This window comes from Scyliorhinus torazame, chromosome 20, assembly GCF_047496885.1.
Source record: "Scyliorhinus torazame isolate Kashiwa2021f chromosome 20, sScyTor2.1, whole genome shotgun sequence".
Taxonomy (NCBI): domain Eukaryota; kingdom Metazoa; phylum Chordata; class Chondrichthyes; order Carcharhiniformes; family Scyliorhinidae; genus Scyliorhinus; species Scyliorhinus torazame.
The window spans coordinates 19960332-19975874 of NC_092726.1; the positions used below are offsets into that span (position 1 = coordinate 19960332).

At 41.4% G+C, this 15543-nt stretch overlaps 1 protein-coding gene and 1 long non-coding RNA gene across 3 annotated transcripts in view; one reads left to right on the plus strand and one right to left on the minus strand.

Annotated features, from left to right (window-relative positions):
* LOC140396939 (methylcytosine dioxygenase tet3-like) overlaps positions 1 to 7703 on the minus strand; it is a 532260-nt gene extending 524557 nt beyond the window's left edge. The window contains exons 1-2 of one of the 2 annotated variants that reach the window (XM_072485882.1): positions 7459 to 7703; positions 3014 to 3918 (exon numbers count right to left, since the gene is read on the minus strand). In XM_072485882.1, the coding sequence (XP_072341983.1) occupies positions 3014 to 3763 (750 nt within the window). In that variant the 5' untranslated portion in view covers positions 3764 to 3918; positions 7459 to 7703. The remainder of the gene's footprint in view (positions 1 to 3013; positions 3919 to 7458) is intronic. The other variant, XM_072485885.1, reaches the window with a different exon arrangement.
* Positions 1 to 15543, plus strand: part of LOC140396941 (uncharacterized) — a 392184-nt gene that overhangs the window by 326518 nt on the left and 50123 nt on the right. The gene's annotated exons all lie outside the window — the stretch shown is intronic.

The window sequence follows — 15543 nt, forward strand, 5'->3', positions numbered from 1 at the left end:
ATGAATTTCACTCAATTTGTAGCTTTCAAAAAAAAAAATCAGATTTTACCTTTGCCGTGCAGCTCAGAGCTTCCAGCAATTTACCGAATAAGTTACTAATTTATTCAACCTTCGTGCAAAAAACTTGATCATGAAGCAATGAAAAATTATGTTCGGACAAAAGTCATACTGTCATCAGATTTTAGTGAGATCTGTTACTCAGATAATGCAATTCATGAATTTAAGCTAATAACATCAGAGGATTTGTGAGCTTTTACCTACTTTGTCATAATTGATGCGCCAGCTAATAAAAGTGAATAGTGTACAGCTCTCAAGGTCCTATAAAATTTAAGCTGGCATTTTTATTCCTCTCGTATAACAGCACCACCAATAATTTTGTCACATGTTTGTGCACTGACAAATAACATCAACAACTTGCATTTATATAGCACCTTTAAATGTAATAACATTTCCTAAGGTGCTTCATTAGAGCATTATTAAGAAGAATATTATGAGGCAATATTTCCTGTAACTGCCCATTGAGAAGACCAAAGCCATTGTCTTTGGGCCCTGCCACAAACTCTGTTCTTATTGTCTACATAAGGTGATATTCGAGCAGATGGCCAAAAACTGAGTCAAAAAGTTGATTCTTAAAGGGGGAAAGAGAGGAAGAGAGTTGGGGTGGTTCCGAGAACAAATTACAAAGCTTAGAGTCTCGGCAGCTGAAGAGACAGACACCAGTGGTGGAATAACTAACATCAGGTGCTCAAGAGGCAGAATTAGATGGGAGGATTAAGAGGCTGGATCAGATTACAAAGAAAAGGAAGAGCATAGAACATTACAGCGCAGTACAGGCCCTTCGGCCCTCAATGTTGCGCCGACCTGTGAAACCACTCTAAAGCCCATCTACACTATTCCCTTATCGTCCATATGTCTATCCAATGACCATTTGAATACCCTTAGTGTTGGCGAGTCCACTACTGTTGCAGGCAGGGCATTCCACACCCTTACTACTCTCCGAGTAAAGAACCTACCTCTGACAGCTGTCTTATATCTATCTCCCCTCAATTTAAAGCTATGTCCCCTCATGCTAGACATCACCATCCGAGGAAAAAGGCTCTCACTGTCCGCCCTATCCAATCCTCTGATCATCTTGTTTGCCTCAATTAAGTCACCTCATAACCTTCTCTCTAACATGAAGAGATTTACAAACAATTTTCAAATTGAGGCATTTCTTGACCAATGTTGGCCCAATGATCACAGTGCTGATCTTGGTGCAAGGAAAGGTATGGGCAGCAGCATGTTGGTATGACTTCAAATTTACAAAGGATAGAATATGGGAGATCGGCCAGGAGACTGACAATTCCAAATGTAACAAAAGTAATTTCAGCAGCAGATTAGCAGAATCAGATGATATTACAGAGGTGGAAAATAGAAGTTCTTGGTAATGGCACAGTTATGTCATCGGAAGTTCACCTCAGCATCAAATATGATAGGTTGCAAAGAGTCCGGTTTAACTTTAGACAGTTGCCCAGAAGACGAATGGAGTCTATCGGGGCACGGCCCAAGGACAATGGGCGGGATTCTCCGAGCCACCGCACCAAGATCGGGTCTGGCGCCGCTCCCGCGATTCTCCGGTCCCCAGATAATCGCCACCAATCGCGCCCGCGCGGCCGATGCGGTGCCGGTCGGGGGCCATTGAAAGAGGCCCCCGCGGCGATTCACCGAGTGCAGATGGCCGAGTTCCCGACGCCGTGGTTCGCTCATGGTTCCATTCGTCGGGAACTCAGTCTGCAGCCGCTCTGGTGGGGAGATCATTCACCAGGGGGGGGGCCTCCAGGATGCCAGGCTAACAATCTGGGGCCACCGATCCGCGGGCATGCGTGATTCTGGGGGGGGGCTATGTTTTTGGTGCCGGTCCACGGTGTGGGTCGGCGGCCAAAGGGAAGAATGTGCAAACTCCACACAGACAATGACCCAAGGCTGGGATCGAACCCAGGTCCTCAGCGCCGTAGGCAGCAATGCTAACCACTGCGCCACCGTGCCGCCCTATTCAATCCATTATCAATTACGTAGAGCATCATGTGAAGCATTGGTGAGGTCTTCAATTACACTGTACAAACCAATGTATTCTGAAGAATTTGAACTCAATTTTGTGGAGTTTGTAAATAAACATTGAACTAACCCAATAAAAGATTGCACCTGGAAAATCTTTTGATGTATCTTCAGTGAACAAATCTTGATTGACTCAAAATTCACTGGAAAGCGACCAATCAAAAAAGGACAAAAGCTCTCATCGAAACAGAGCGCATTGTGACCTTAATTGTTATTGCCAAGAAATATTATTTTGCTTCCTTCACGCTCAAAAAAATTCAGAAAGACTGTCGATTCCATGAATGTTGATGTTCCACTTGTGATTCCTCATGGTAAATCTCTCCTGCCCCCAACAATTTAATAAATCCTCTTTGCAACCTGTATACTTGTCCTCCTCTCATTGCTGCCGATAGCTTCAGCATTCTGCTTGCCTCCATCTCTGAGGGCCCTCTGCACTGTTTTCATGGCTTTAGTTCAACATCTCATCTGGAAAAAATGACAGTATTCCCTCTGTACTGAAATGATTTGTCAGGCTGGATTTTGTGCTCGCGTTTCTGGAACACGACTTGACCTGACAACATTTGGATTCAGAGGCTAGGATGCTGCCACTGAGCCATAACTGGGACCTCTTTCAGCAATCTTTGCTTGAACAAACTTATTGCCTGTACAAAATTACATCTTCAGTACTGGTCAATGTCCATCATGCATGTCTGGCCTCCAGGATCAGGTCAGCTCAGATAAAATAGATGAGATCAAGTCAAACCAGAGAAGAAAATGAGAATAAATTGCCAAAAACCAAAGTGAAAAAGAATGCAGAAGAGTAATGAACAAATTAATGAACAAAAAAATAAATATGGCAACAAGGGAAAAGGTGCAAGAATATTGAAATTATACATTACAATTACAACCCTAGATCTCCTAAATTTGTAAATGTTCTTACCTCAGTAAATTCGCCAGGTTTCTTCTTTAGTTCCTCGCATTTCCTCTCTTTGCAAATCTGATGTCCAGTCTTGCGATTCTTGCAGTTGCTGCATTCCCCACAATTATCTTTCTTCATGCAAGGATGACATACCCCACAGCGTTTGCGTTTCTTCTTTTGATTAGCAGATGGCTCCACTGAACTCAAGTTGGGGTTACTTAGTTTAGATGGCATCATAATGGTCTCAACATCGCAGTCCTCGTAACTGGACTTGGAATACTCATCGGTCAGTTGGTCTTCGATTGCTGCGCCGCCCTCAAAGAAGTCTTCAGATGTTGCCTTGATAAAGGCCGAGCAATTCTCCGCATTATCGGGATGTTTCAGTTTCTTCATCACTGCCTTTTTTGCCTTGGGGAAAAGGAAGGTTATCGAAGCAGTTGAAGATAACACAGACTTTTTTGCGGGTTTATTTTTTGCCTTTGAATTCTGGATGTCAGCCCCAATTAATACCTTTGATTTCCCAACGGGCTTGATAAGGACTGGGCCTTCGGTTTGATTTAGAAAAGAATTAAACACTAGCTGTGTTAGTGATCCTGTGTTAGAATTTCCAGTTGCGTGGACTGTTTTTCCATTCAGTTGATTAATTTTCCCTGATTCCTCACTGCTAATAGCCGATGGTTTTTCCACCACCAAGTGAAAATCTTCATTCATCCACAGCCCGTCTTTTTCTTTCGCTATTTTACTGTTATGGGATTCTGTGGGGTGGAGCATGTTCAAGCACACTTTTCATCATCTAAAGCACCTCAAAACAAGTATCAGTGCTTCAAACTAATCAGGTGTGAGTCCAATTTCTTTTACAAACGTTGTTTGTCACCATGGTTACTTCTACCTTGACCAGTAGCCTCATTCGAGTTAGGTAAAAACTTCTAAAAGAAATAAAGTGCAAAATATTGTGACTTAAACCAAAGTTTGACTTCAATTATCAATCACAAATTTAACTGACGCGGAATATCGTTGTGTCAGAATAAGTCAGGCAGACATCATGCTTGAAAAGTTTATATAACCACCATAAAGCAAACTACTGGCCAGGTTTCAGTTAATTGGAAAATAATGGGACGAGATAAAAAACAATTCACGTGAATCTTGAACGAGTTGATCGTCTCCTAGTGTGCCGGGCCACGCAATGATTTTATAATCTGCATTATTTCTCAGCCACGTTTTAAAATTCACCAGCCAACCAATTTGATTGTCAAACGATACAGTCTTCAGCCAGACTTTGAAACAGAAGAAAATGGCGGGGCAGTTACCCAAACCGAAACTGAAAGAGTGGAATGAAATGTTAGGTTTATTCTTCTTAAAAAGATCCAGGAAGGGTAATTAACATTTTCGACAGCCGGGTCGCTCTATACGTGAAGAACACACTGAAAAGATGGTTAACACTTTTACTTCCTACCAGAGTAACTCAATTTACAAAACCACTAACTATTAAGTGTTGGAGAAAAAAATGAAAAGATTATTGTAATGTGACTTTTTCAGCAAAGAAATACAGATGTTTCATATATACAGCGCCTTTCGTGACTTTAGCATATCCTAAAGCACTTCACAATCAATGAATTCATTGTGAAATGGAAAACTTGTAATTTGAGGAAAAGTGGCAGCTAACTTGCTCACAGCAAGGTCCCACAAACAACAGTGACCAACTGAACCTTACTGTTTTCAGGAGCAATGGCTGAGGAATAGGTATTAGTCAACATACCAGGAGAACGTTCAAGAGGGTGATTGTATGTCTCCCCCGAGAGGGTAGAATTAGACTAGCCTTCCATCTTCCATCCAAAAGCTCCACAAAATCCAAAGTAATAATTAATTAGCAGCAATTCCTCCCTTAGGCTTTAATCTATTAAAATTGTTTAGCATCAGGACCCAAAACTGTGAAGTCTATCTTAAATATAGACCTACCCTAAAATGAATCAAAAATTCCTGGCCAGTCAACATGACAAAATAAATGTTGAAATGATAGTGCCCTTGGCACTATTACTCAAAATAGCAAACTTAAATCAAGTCTATAGAGTTGTTATTTACAAACAGCAGTACCTTGTAAATTAGTTATAGGTAGAGCAAGTCAGAAATCCTGCAGAGTAACTCACCTCCTGACTCCCCAAAGTCTGTTCATCACCTACAAGGCACAAGTCAGGAGTGAAATGGAATACTCCCCACTTGCTTGGATGAGTACAGGCCCAACAGCAACCATATTGGACAAAGCACCCTACTCCATTGGCACCCCATCAACCACCCTAACAATTCACTCCCCCACCATATGAGCACAGTGGCAGCCGTGTGTACCATCTACAAGACGCATTGCAGCAACTCCAAACCTGCGACCTCTACCACCCAGAAGGACAAAAAGCAGGAGATACAGGGGAACACCACCTGCAAGCTCCCCTCCAAGACACTCACCATCCTGACTTGGAACTAACTTGCCGTTCCTTCACTGTGGTGGGGTGCAAACCCTAGAACTCACTCCCTAACTGCACCACACTGACTGCAGCAGTTCAAGAAGGCAACTCACCACCACCATCTTAAGGGCAATTAAGGATGGGCAATAAATGTTCGCTTAGCCAGTGACGCTCCCATTCCATAAATTAGTTTGAGAGCGTTATTTCTGTTTTAGCAAAACTACAAGTGCCATCCTTTCGGCAGGGTGGCTGAAGGGAGAATAATGAGTTAATGTAATGGTGACTCTTGCTGGCATGTTGCAGTATATTTTATACGAGTAGGTGCAGTAAAGTACAGACTAACACCTTGCACAACTTATTTTCAAAATTGTGCATTTACGAACATTTTGTACTCAGCTTAATTGTTCAGGAAGGAAAAATCTGAAGCCACAGACAAGAGTGCTTATTCAGAATTAATAAAAGATTAAACCGCAAATGTTTATCATTCCTAATTAAACTAGAAAAGTAGAACAGGAGGAAATAAATGTAAATTATCAAAAATAAGCACTTCTATGCTCAAAAAAATGAGAAATGTTTGGAGTAATGTATTCAATGGAGTATTGAGAACAAAAGAAGACAAGAGCAGGAATGGGCCACATGACCCCTCTAGCCTGCTCCGCTCCAGTCAGATCAGGCCTTCCTGATCTTGACCACAACTCCACTTTCCCCCTTGTTCCCCATCACCTTTGACTCCCCCTCTACTTCAGGAACCTATCTCCCTCAGCCTGGAGTATATTAAAAGACCCAGCCAGCCTCCATGGCTCTATGGAGCAGACCATTTAAAAGATTTAGGGCCCCCTGAGAGAAGAGGAGAATCAAGTGGAAGATTAGGTGCTACAGTAAGACCAGAGTTTGGATAAGAGAGAGATAGATCCAATGGCCTTTTAAAACTCCTACTTGCATTTCTCATAAGTAATCGATTTACTCATTTCGTAGTCTTGCCTATTTTCAACAAAGTATTTTCCGCGTATTGGTTTATTTGCCTAAGTGATGTGGGACTTGTGTTTCCAATTAAGTCTGAAGATTGCTGCCTTTGTTCCCGTCACCAGTCACTCATTATTGACAGTTCACAAGACCAGCCTTTCATCCCACGTTTGAAGCTACCGTATTCTAATATTCTCTTACTTAAGTAAATTGATGATATCGTTACTGACATGTGAAAGGTTATTGAAGTGTTATCAGTGTGTATCCTGAGTAGTTTAAACTGTATGACTCCCCCAAACAACAATGGATATGGAACAAAGCCAGATCTGCCCACGAACGTAAGCGATACCCGTTCCCCCCACTGTTGTAAGTGAGGTTCAGGGAAATTGGTCAATGCTGACATTAAAACAAGTGGCCGAAGCAGCTCCTCTTGGTGAAAACGGGTTCCTAACCCCATCAGATAATGGGTCTCTTCTGTCTGCTGGACTGTTGCCGGAAAAAGTTCCAGGACTCCCTTAAAGCCCCTGCCCTCAAGCACGTGGCTGAGAAAAAGAGCCTTAAAGTGCCAAACTTTAAAACAGCGCTCAACATCTTCAAAGCATACCGTTCGAACAAAATTAATTCACAGCCGAACGATAGATTTGACAGCACTCGCAATCATGTCTCACAACAGAGCTCCAGGGGAATCCGATCTCTCAGCGCTCGGCGAGGAGAGGGCAGGCGGATCAGACAATAGAATGGAATTGGAAATTTAACTATAAAGGCCCGCCGTGCATTTGACTGTGTAATTTACAGCTCAAAACACACATGAAGACTGAACAACTGGAAATACTTTCTTTTGCGACAACTGTGTTTCTTTTGACAATTTCGCTCTTGTAGCCTTCGGTGTGTTTCACTGAATTTCACAGTTGCTTTGTTGTGGCATCCGATATCGCTTTGAAGAAAGCAATGCGGGATTGCTCGTTCTCTTTGAAATACAACGATTGCATTGCAAAGAAACCCAAACATATTAAAGGGGAAATACGGATTGCTCAACAAAACACGACTTACCGGGCGAAAAGGACGTCTGAACTAATGTTGCCTTTTGAAGAATGAGGTCACATTGTTCACGATTGTGAAAGTGCAAGTGATCATCTGAAAAGTCTGGAAAATCTGAAAAGAGCCCCGAAGCACGTTGCACAAATGAAACGTGTGGTGTGAGTGATTAAAGGGAAGCCAGTTTTTGCGGAGCACTCCCTGCCCTCAGTCCTCTCAGCCCGAATGAAGAGGCAAAATGAGGTTAATGGATGAGAACCGTCGCTTGGAAACTGTGAAACTGAGCAGATTCTTGACGGGGGGCATCATTAAAGGGCTTCCTATAGCAAGAGGGAGACCTTTATTGCTCACCCCAGCAAGAGCTCGAAAATGCAAATTCACCCCGACAGTAAACTTTTACAATTGTTCCCCCAAATCTTCTTTGTGGAAACTGCTTTTGGTTTAAGTCACTCGCTGGTTTAGGCTCATACTATTCACATTTGATAGCATTAACTAACCTCAAGTAAAGCACTGCCACACAACATGTGAATTTTCGATTAGTGGTATATTTCTGGAAAAGTGAATATTGTGTGGTTTCAGTTATTTACTTAACTTTATTAATAATAATCTTTAATAGTGTTAGAAGGAGGCTTACATTAACACTACAATGAAGTTACTATGAAAATCCCCAACTGATTGGCAAGACGATTTATATTTATTTAATGTATGTTCATTTTGCAATTAACGATATGCAAGTATCGGTTATTCAATACACCTTTCTTTGAAGTTGTTACAATATGACATTTTTGATATAGTTCTCAGATTTGTGAAATATGTAAATGAGCACGCACCCCAAATGGGACAGTGATTCGGCACTGCCTTCCCCTACATAATCCAGTGCAGGAACACAAAGAATAATTCAGGTTTTGAAAGTTTGATGCTCGAAGAATTATACTGTTCTCACGAGTTTCCGATAAATCCGAGTCTTCATTTGTAACGTCCAAAAAATTCACATTTCAGAATTGAACACGGTTAATATATCCCAGTTCATTGCCTTGATTGAAAACAAAGCAGAACAAAAATCCTGGCCGTCTCAATGGTCACGTGTGATATTTATTTACAAACTTCTTTAGAAGTATTTTAACGTTTCAAAATATGTGGATTAAAAATGTATTTGTATTAGGGCCGAGAGAAGGCAACAAAAAGTGACAACAAGTTCATATGTATGAAAGTATATTTTTGCAGATTTGTTTGGGTGTACAAATGTGTCTAGAATCCAAGAATAAGGCATTGTTTCTCCAGGATCTCAAGAGAATTGTACGTATACGGTTTGTCTCAGACTGGATTACAATAATTATCCACCCCACCCCCATTCGCAGCAAACCTGCTACCACAGTGCCCATATCAATCATAAATTAACAATCACACAGTCGGGACAATCTTGTGAATGTCGATTTATTAATTTGCATGTCTTTTATTGAACACGTATAAATACATATTGTTGCAAGAGGAGGAATTAGAATTATGTTAAACATATGGTGCTTTCAATTGCCGGCTTAGTCCCATTCAATGTTCAATTCGTCTCAGGAAACAAAGGCTATATAGGAAGAGATTGGCCAAGCACAACATTAGTGTTTACTGTGTGTCTGTGGGAAGGGGAAGGAGGAGGAGGGGGAGGGGGAGGAAAGGGGGAAGGGAACCTTTGGAATTCTTTTTAATTCCAGGCATTATCCCTGGACAAACAGCAGTATGCATGTACACAGATGCATTAAGTGTCAGTATCACACACAGTTTTATTTTAACATTTTATAATCAGCAAAGTGTTTCCTTAATTAATGCGATTAAATTAATCTGACTTTTTCTTCCAAGAATTACAAAAAACATTTGTAGCTATTTAGAATCTAGATCAATGACTTAGATGAAGACATTGAGTAATGTATTTGAGTTTGCTGACAAACAAAGTTAGGTGACAATGTAAGCTGTGAGGTGGATATCAAAAATCTGAAATAAATACAAATGACTTGGGTAATTGGGCAAATTGGTGGCAGACGTGGAGGTGTGTGGTTAGTCATTTGGTTAGCAGGAATAGAAAAGCAGAATACTTTTTTAAAAGTTTGAAACTTTTAAATGTTGATGTTCAGAGATACTTGGATTTACTTGTGAAAGGAACAAATAAAGTTTGCATGCAGGTTCAGCAAGCAATTGAAAAGGTAAACTACACGTAGGCCTTGATTGCAAGGGGTCGAGAATACAAGAATAAGGAAGTCTTGCTGCACTTGTATAATGCTTTGTCGAAACCATACCGAAAGTACTGCCTGCAGTTTTGGACTCCATATAATTTTCCGCTGTTTACGCCAGTTCCGCCGTCAAAAAACCATTGCTGCATGAAATCCAGCGATAGGGGGCGCAAACAATGGAAAAACCCTGTTGACAGTATTGGGGCCAGGTGATCCTGCTGCCGTGAAACACACCACAGGGCGAGCGGAGAATCCGGCTCTGGAGAAGGATATATCTTCCTTGCAGCTGGTACCACAAATGTTCGCTGGATTGGTTCAGAGGATGCCAACATTGTCTATGATCTTTGTGAGACCAGGTTTATGCTATGCATGTTCAAGAGACTGAATTAAAATAGCCGAAACTAATTGATTGATTGATATTGATTGTCACATGTACCAAAGTACAGTGAGAAGTATTTTTCTGCGGCCAAGGGAATGTACACAGTATGTACATAGTAGGCAACAGGAATAATCGACAGAGTACATTGACAGTGGTGTATCAACAAATAGTGATTGGTTACAAGGGGGAAACAAGGGGCCAAACAAGAGCAGCATAGGTGTCGTGAATAGTGTTCTTGCAGGGATCAGATCAGTCCAAGGGAGAGTCGTTGAGGAGTCTAGTAGCTGTGGGGAAGAAGCTGTTCCTATGTCCGGATGTGCGGGTCTTCAGATTTTTGTATCTTCTGCCTGATGGAAGGGTCTGAAAGAGTGCAAAGCGTGGGTGTGAGGGGTCTCTGACAATGCTGGCTGCCTTTCTGAGGCAGCGCGAGGTGTATTCAGAATCAATGGGAGGATGGCAAGCTTGTGTGATGCCTTAGGCTGAGTTCACCACACTCTGCAGTTTCTTGTGATCTTGGGCTGAGCAGTTGCCATACCAAGCTGTGATGCAGCCGGATAGGATGCTCTCTATGGCACATCTGTAGAAGTTTGTGAGAGTCGATGCAGACATGCCAAATTTGTTTGGCTTCCGTAGGAAGTAGAGACGTTGTTGGGCTTTCTTGACTATTGCATCAACGTGAGTGGATAGGGACAGACTTTTGGTGATGGTGACCCCCAGGAACTTAAAGCTAATTTCACATATGGTGTCAGCCATACCTTGGTGGGTAGCATGCTTGCCTCAGAATCAGAATGTCATGGATTCAAGTCCCACTCTGGAAATTTGAGGATGTGGACCTTGAATGTGCTCTCCCCTCCCAAAACCTTTCTCATCTTGCCCAGAACTCATGTTTGAATCCCTTTGATCAGATTTCCAGTCCTGCCAAGTATTGAAACAGATCTCAATGTCACAAATGATATCAAATGTGACTGTGACAAAGTCAAGTTTTCCCTGCTCATCCTTCTCAATTGTGTAGAAATCTGTCTGGTTCACTAATGTCCTCCAGGGAAGGAAGTCTACCTTCCCTACCGGGTCTGACCTACATATTCATTACTGCTGGCATGCAAATGGCTGACACAGAATCAGCAGGGAGATCAAAATTTCCATGCTCAATGCATCCCAATATTACCAATGCAAGACTCGAATAAGGACCCAGGGATGAAAGGGCATTGTGCTAGATCAGTGTACTGCCCATTTCCTTGCAACTATCTATTTTAGCTGATCCAGGTCAAGCTTGTCACTCACTGTTATTTGTTTCATCGCATCTATTTTTCCATCTGATTTATTTGTAAGCTTGTTCCGTAATTTGCGAGAAAAATAATTTTCCAGCTCATTAATTTCAAGTTTTCACTTTGAGCAGACCACATCAAATTTACTCTGGCATGGATTTGTTCGTTCAATTTTGTACGGGAATATTCTGCATACATACTTCCTTATCTTGAGAATATTTTTAATTCCTGAGACCATTCACGGAACACCTTGTTGGCTGACCCTCTGCAGACAACACTGCTCCTCCTCCCAAAACATGAAAGGTACATTTCATAAGCCTTCCACTTCTTCAAAATTATCATTCAAGTTTAATATTTTAAAATGATGCATTGCAAACCTGCAGCACCGAATGGTGAAAGATTCCAGAATTTTTGTTAAGATTTGAATTGCAAGATGCAAAGCTGAATGGTAAAATTATAATTTGCATGCTAAATCTGTCTTGGACCCCATTATCATCATTCATCACAACTTTGTTATCATATCTCTGTAATTAAAGGTTCTCAATTGTTGCTTATCTGTTACACCTTGAATTCTAAACCTTGAAAGCACTTTCCCTGAAAGTAGCACATCTACAAAATATGTGCCACACTTACATCTGATTGGCTTCTAAATCATATCAACTGAATAAGTAGCGAAACAATGAGGAACAATTAATAAAACATACACATGTTTTTCAACAAAAATCTGCATGAAGAAGTATGTTCTCATTTCTCTTCAGTTCCTGTTAGTGACAACTGATGATCCTGCCTCACTTCCTCCCCAGTGACTTCATTGGGACATTTTTCTATGGTGAAGGGGTGATTATAAATGCAAGTTGATGTTATTATTGATATTGAAATAATCCTTCCCAATGCACCATATGAAGATCCTCAATAATGTTAATTCTCCTCTTAGAAATCTCTGTACATTTTTAAAAATAAATTTAGAGTACCCAATTCAATTTTTCCAATTAAGGGGCAATTTAGCGTGACCAATCCACCTAGCCTGCACATCTTTTGGGTTGTGGGGGTGAAACCCACGCAAACATGGGGAGAATGTGCAAACTCCGCACAGACAGTGATCCAGAGCCGGGATCGAACCTGGGACCTCGGCGCCGTGAGGCAGCAGGGCTAACCCACTGCACCACTGTGTGCTGCCCAAAATCTCTGTATCAATGAAAACAGTCATTGTCTCTCTTGTGTTTCTTCATAACTCTAGTCTCTGGAATTGTCTTGGTGAATCTATGGTGTATGTTCTCCATGGGTCTGATACCTTCTAGGAACAGGAGTGCCCAAAACTGTGCACCCATCTGTGGCTTAACTATGAACTCATACAAAATTCTCATAAACTATTTTCTCATTTACTCTTTGCCCCATTTACCAAATGCAAAATACAACTGGACATTTACATGGTCTGCTGATCTACCAGCATTCACATTATCAAGTCATCATGTACATTATTTGAATCCCTGGATCTCTTTTTCTTATCCACATGCTTCTGTGTCTTTGCAGTGAATGTATCCGCCCACTCATTGTATTCTTTTCAAAGGATAGATTTTTTCTTTTGCTCTTTCTTTTCATTTTTCTTTTTAAAAAAATAATTTAGAGCCCCCAATTCTTTTTTTTCAAATTAAGGGGCAATGTAGCGTGGCCAATCCGCCTAACCTGCACATTTTTGGGTTGCGGGGGTGAAACTCATGGAGACATGGGGAGAATGTACAAACTCCACACAGACAGTGACCCGGGGCCAGGATGGAACCCGGGTCCTCAGAGCCGTAAGCAACAGTGCTAACCACTGCGCCACCGTGCCACCCCTTTTCAAAGTATATTAACTTACAACGGTCCTCATTAATTTGGAACTGCCACTATCTGCTATTCTACTAGCATGTCTATATCATTCTGAAATCTTCCATAATTTTTCCTGCACTTCACCAAATCCATTACTTTCATGTCATCTGTTCGAGGTGCACTGTTAATAATACAGCAGGATGGAATATACTTCTCACTGTAGGTATTGTGATCAAGGACATCACAATTGTATGGAAGTATACAAATCATCTAAAACATTCAGACCATAAGACCAGAAGATATTGGATCAGAATTAGGCCATTCAGCCCATCCAATCTGCTCCGACGTTCAATCGTGGCTGATATGTTCCTCATCCCCATTCTCCTGCCTTCTCCCCATAACCTCTGGTCCACTTATTGATCAAGAAATCCCCTTATTAATCAAGAACACTAGATTTGTGCTCGAGGTGTTGCCACTTACAGGGCTACAGACCAAGAGCTGGAAGGTGGAATTAGACAGAATAGTTATTTCTCAGAACATAAGAACATATTCCCATTTTGCTTCTGAAGCTCTCCTGTGCATAAAAAAAATTCACAAACTCCCTGCAACAAAACGTAAATGCTTTTCCCTGTGCGGAGAATAACATTAAAGTACCGAACCATCCAAAGAACCCCAACGAAAGAAACCAATGGACAAGATTTCACTTTCTACGATTATCACGAGAATCAAACCAAAATCAACAAAAACATGAACAAACAAACACATTAAATTCAATAGAAACTATATATTACACTTTATACGCTGATGCAACAAAGAGGAGTCTCACAGATTTCTTCGGCTGCAGCACCCTGAGCACATTTGTGACACCAAGCCTCTCAAAACTCTCTGTTCATCCAGTCGAGTTCAACCATTCTTGGGCAAGAAGTAACTGATCCTCAAGGAGCCTGACAACTGTTTTACTCCATCTGAATTCCAAGAATGCGATTATCACCAACCAGACACACTTTGTACAATGACAGTCCTGATTGTTATCAGAATCCAAGCTGGTTGACGAAGTCAAAACAAAGACACAGAGCCCCCCCGAGAAAACTGGACCTGGTTTCTCTTTCAAAAAAATACAGGCTTTGAAACCACTGTCTAATCATACAATCAAACATACATTTATTATTATGTGAAATTTTTTGCTGGTGCTGAACAACAGTTCTGTCAAGACGTGGAGGTATCTTCAACAGGTATGTCATGTTCAGTTTTCATTCTTGCTAATAACCTTTTCCTTGATATCATTGCTGATAATCCAGCTTCGCAGAAGTAGGTGATCAATTAAATTAATACTTTCATCATGTAAAACTACAGCGCCACGATCCATAGACTGCACAAAATAAACTGACTGGGTCAGAAAGCACATACAACTGAGTGCAAGCCTCTCATTGTTTTCCTCGCAATGCCTGCTGTGCCCAAAGTATTGCTTCCTTACTTACATTTGTGATAGAACATGGAGGATTTGTGGGAGCTCCAGTATGGTCAATGTTTAACATGTGCATGACTATAACACACCTGCCTACTGCTCAGTTGTGCCCAGCACGCCTCTGGGCCACATTACAAAATTAAATGTGTTCTGATTGAGCAATGTCACTGTTTAATCAAAAGGATTGTTCATTCCCTCCCCTATTCTATTTAGGTTTACGGTCTTTCTCACACCAATACCATTCAATTACATTTTAATATCACTTGAAACCCATTCGTAGTGTTTTATTTTTAATCCTCTCCCCCACTAGCCAAAGCAGGACAGTGTTTTTTTTAATGTATTTCATTACAAACATGTATCAAAACAGGCTACATTGAATACATTCTTCCCAACAATCAACTATTCAGTCTGTACAGAATTATCCCCTTTTTCACCCCCCCCCCCCCCTCCTCCGCGACGAACAACCCCTCAAACACGGTCACAAACATACCACCTCTCCTCAAACCCTCCTGAAGAGCTCCTTAACTCATACTTTATCTTCTTTAATCACAGGAAGTCGTACAGGTCACCCAACCAAGCCTCTACCCCCGGTGGCGATGTCAACCGCCACTCCAAAAGCAGGGCACTCTTGGTTACAGTCGGTGATGTACTGGTGATTCTGCTTCTCCTGCCAATACCTGACAATACAGCCAGGAAGAGAATGAGTGGCCAATGCTGAGTGAGGGAAGGAGTGAGGGAGGTGCAGAGCAGGCTGGACCTCATGATGTGCTGAACACCATCGGCACATTGTTGATAGAAATTGTCACAGTATCCGGACCAGACTCCAATTTATATTAAGAGACCAGACGAGACCTCCAACATTTTTTCAATTTGTAAACTGTGAGGAAAGGATACTTCACTCCAGGAGTGATTCCACCAAAAAATAGGCATCTTTTAAATTAAAACAAACTTTATTATGAACACAGAGTT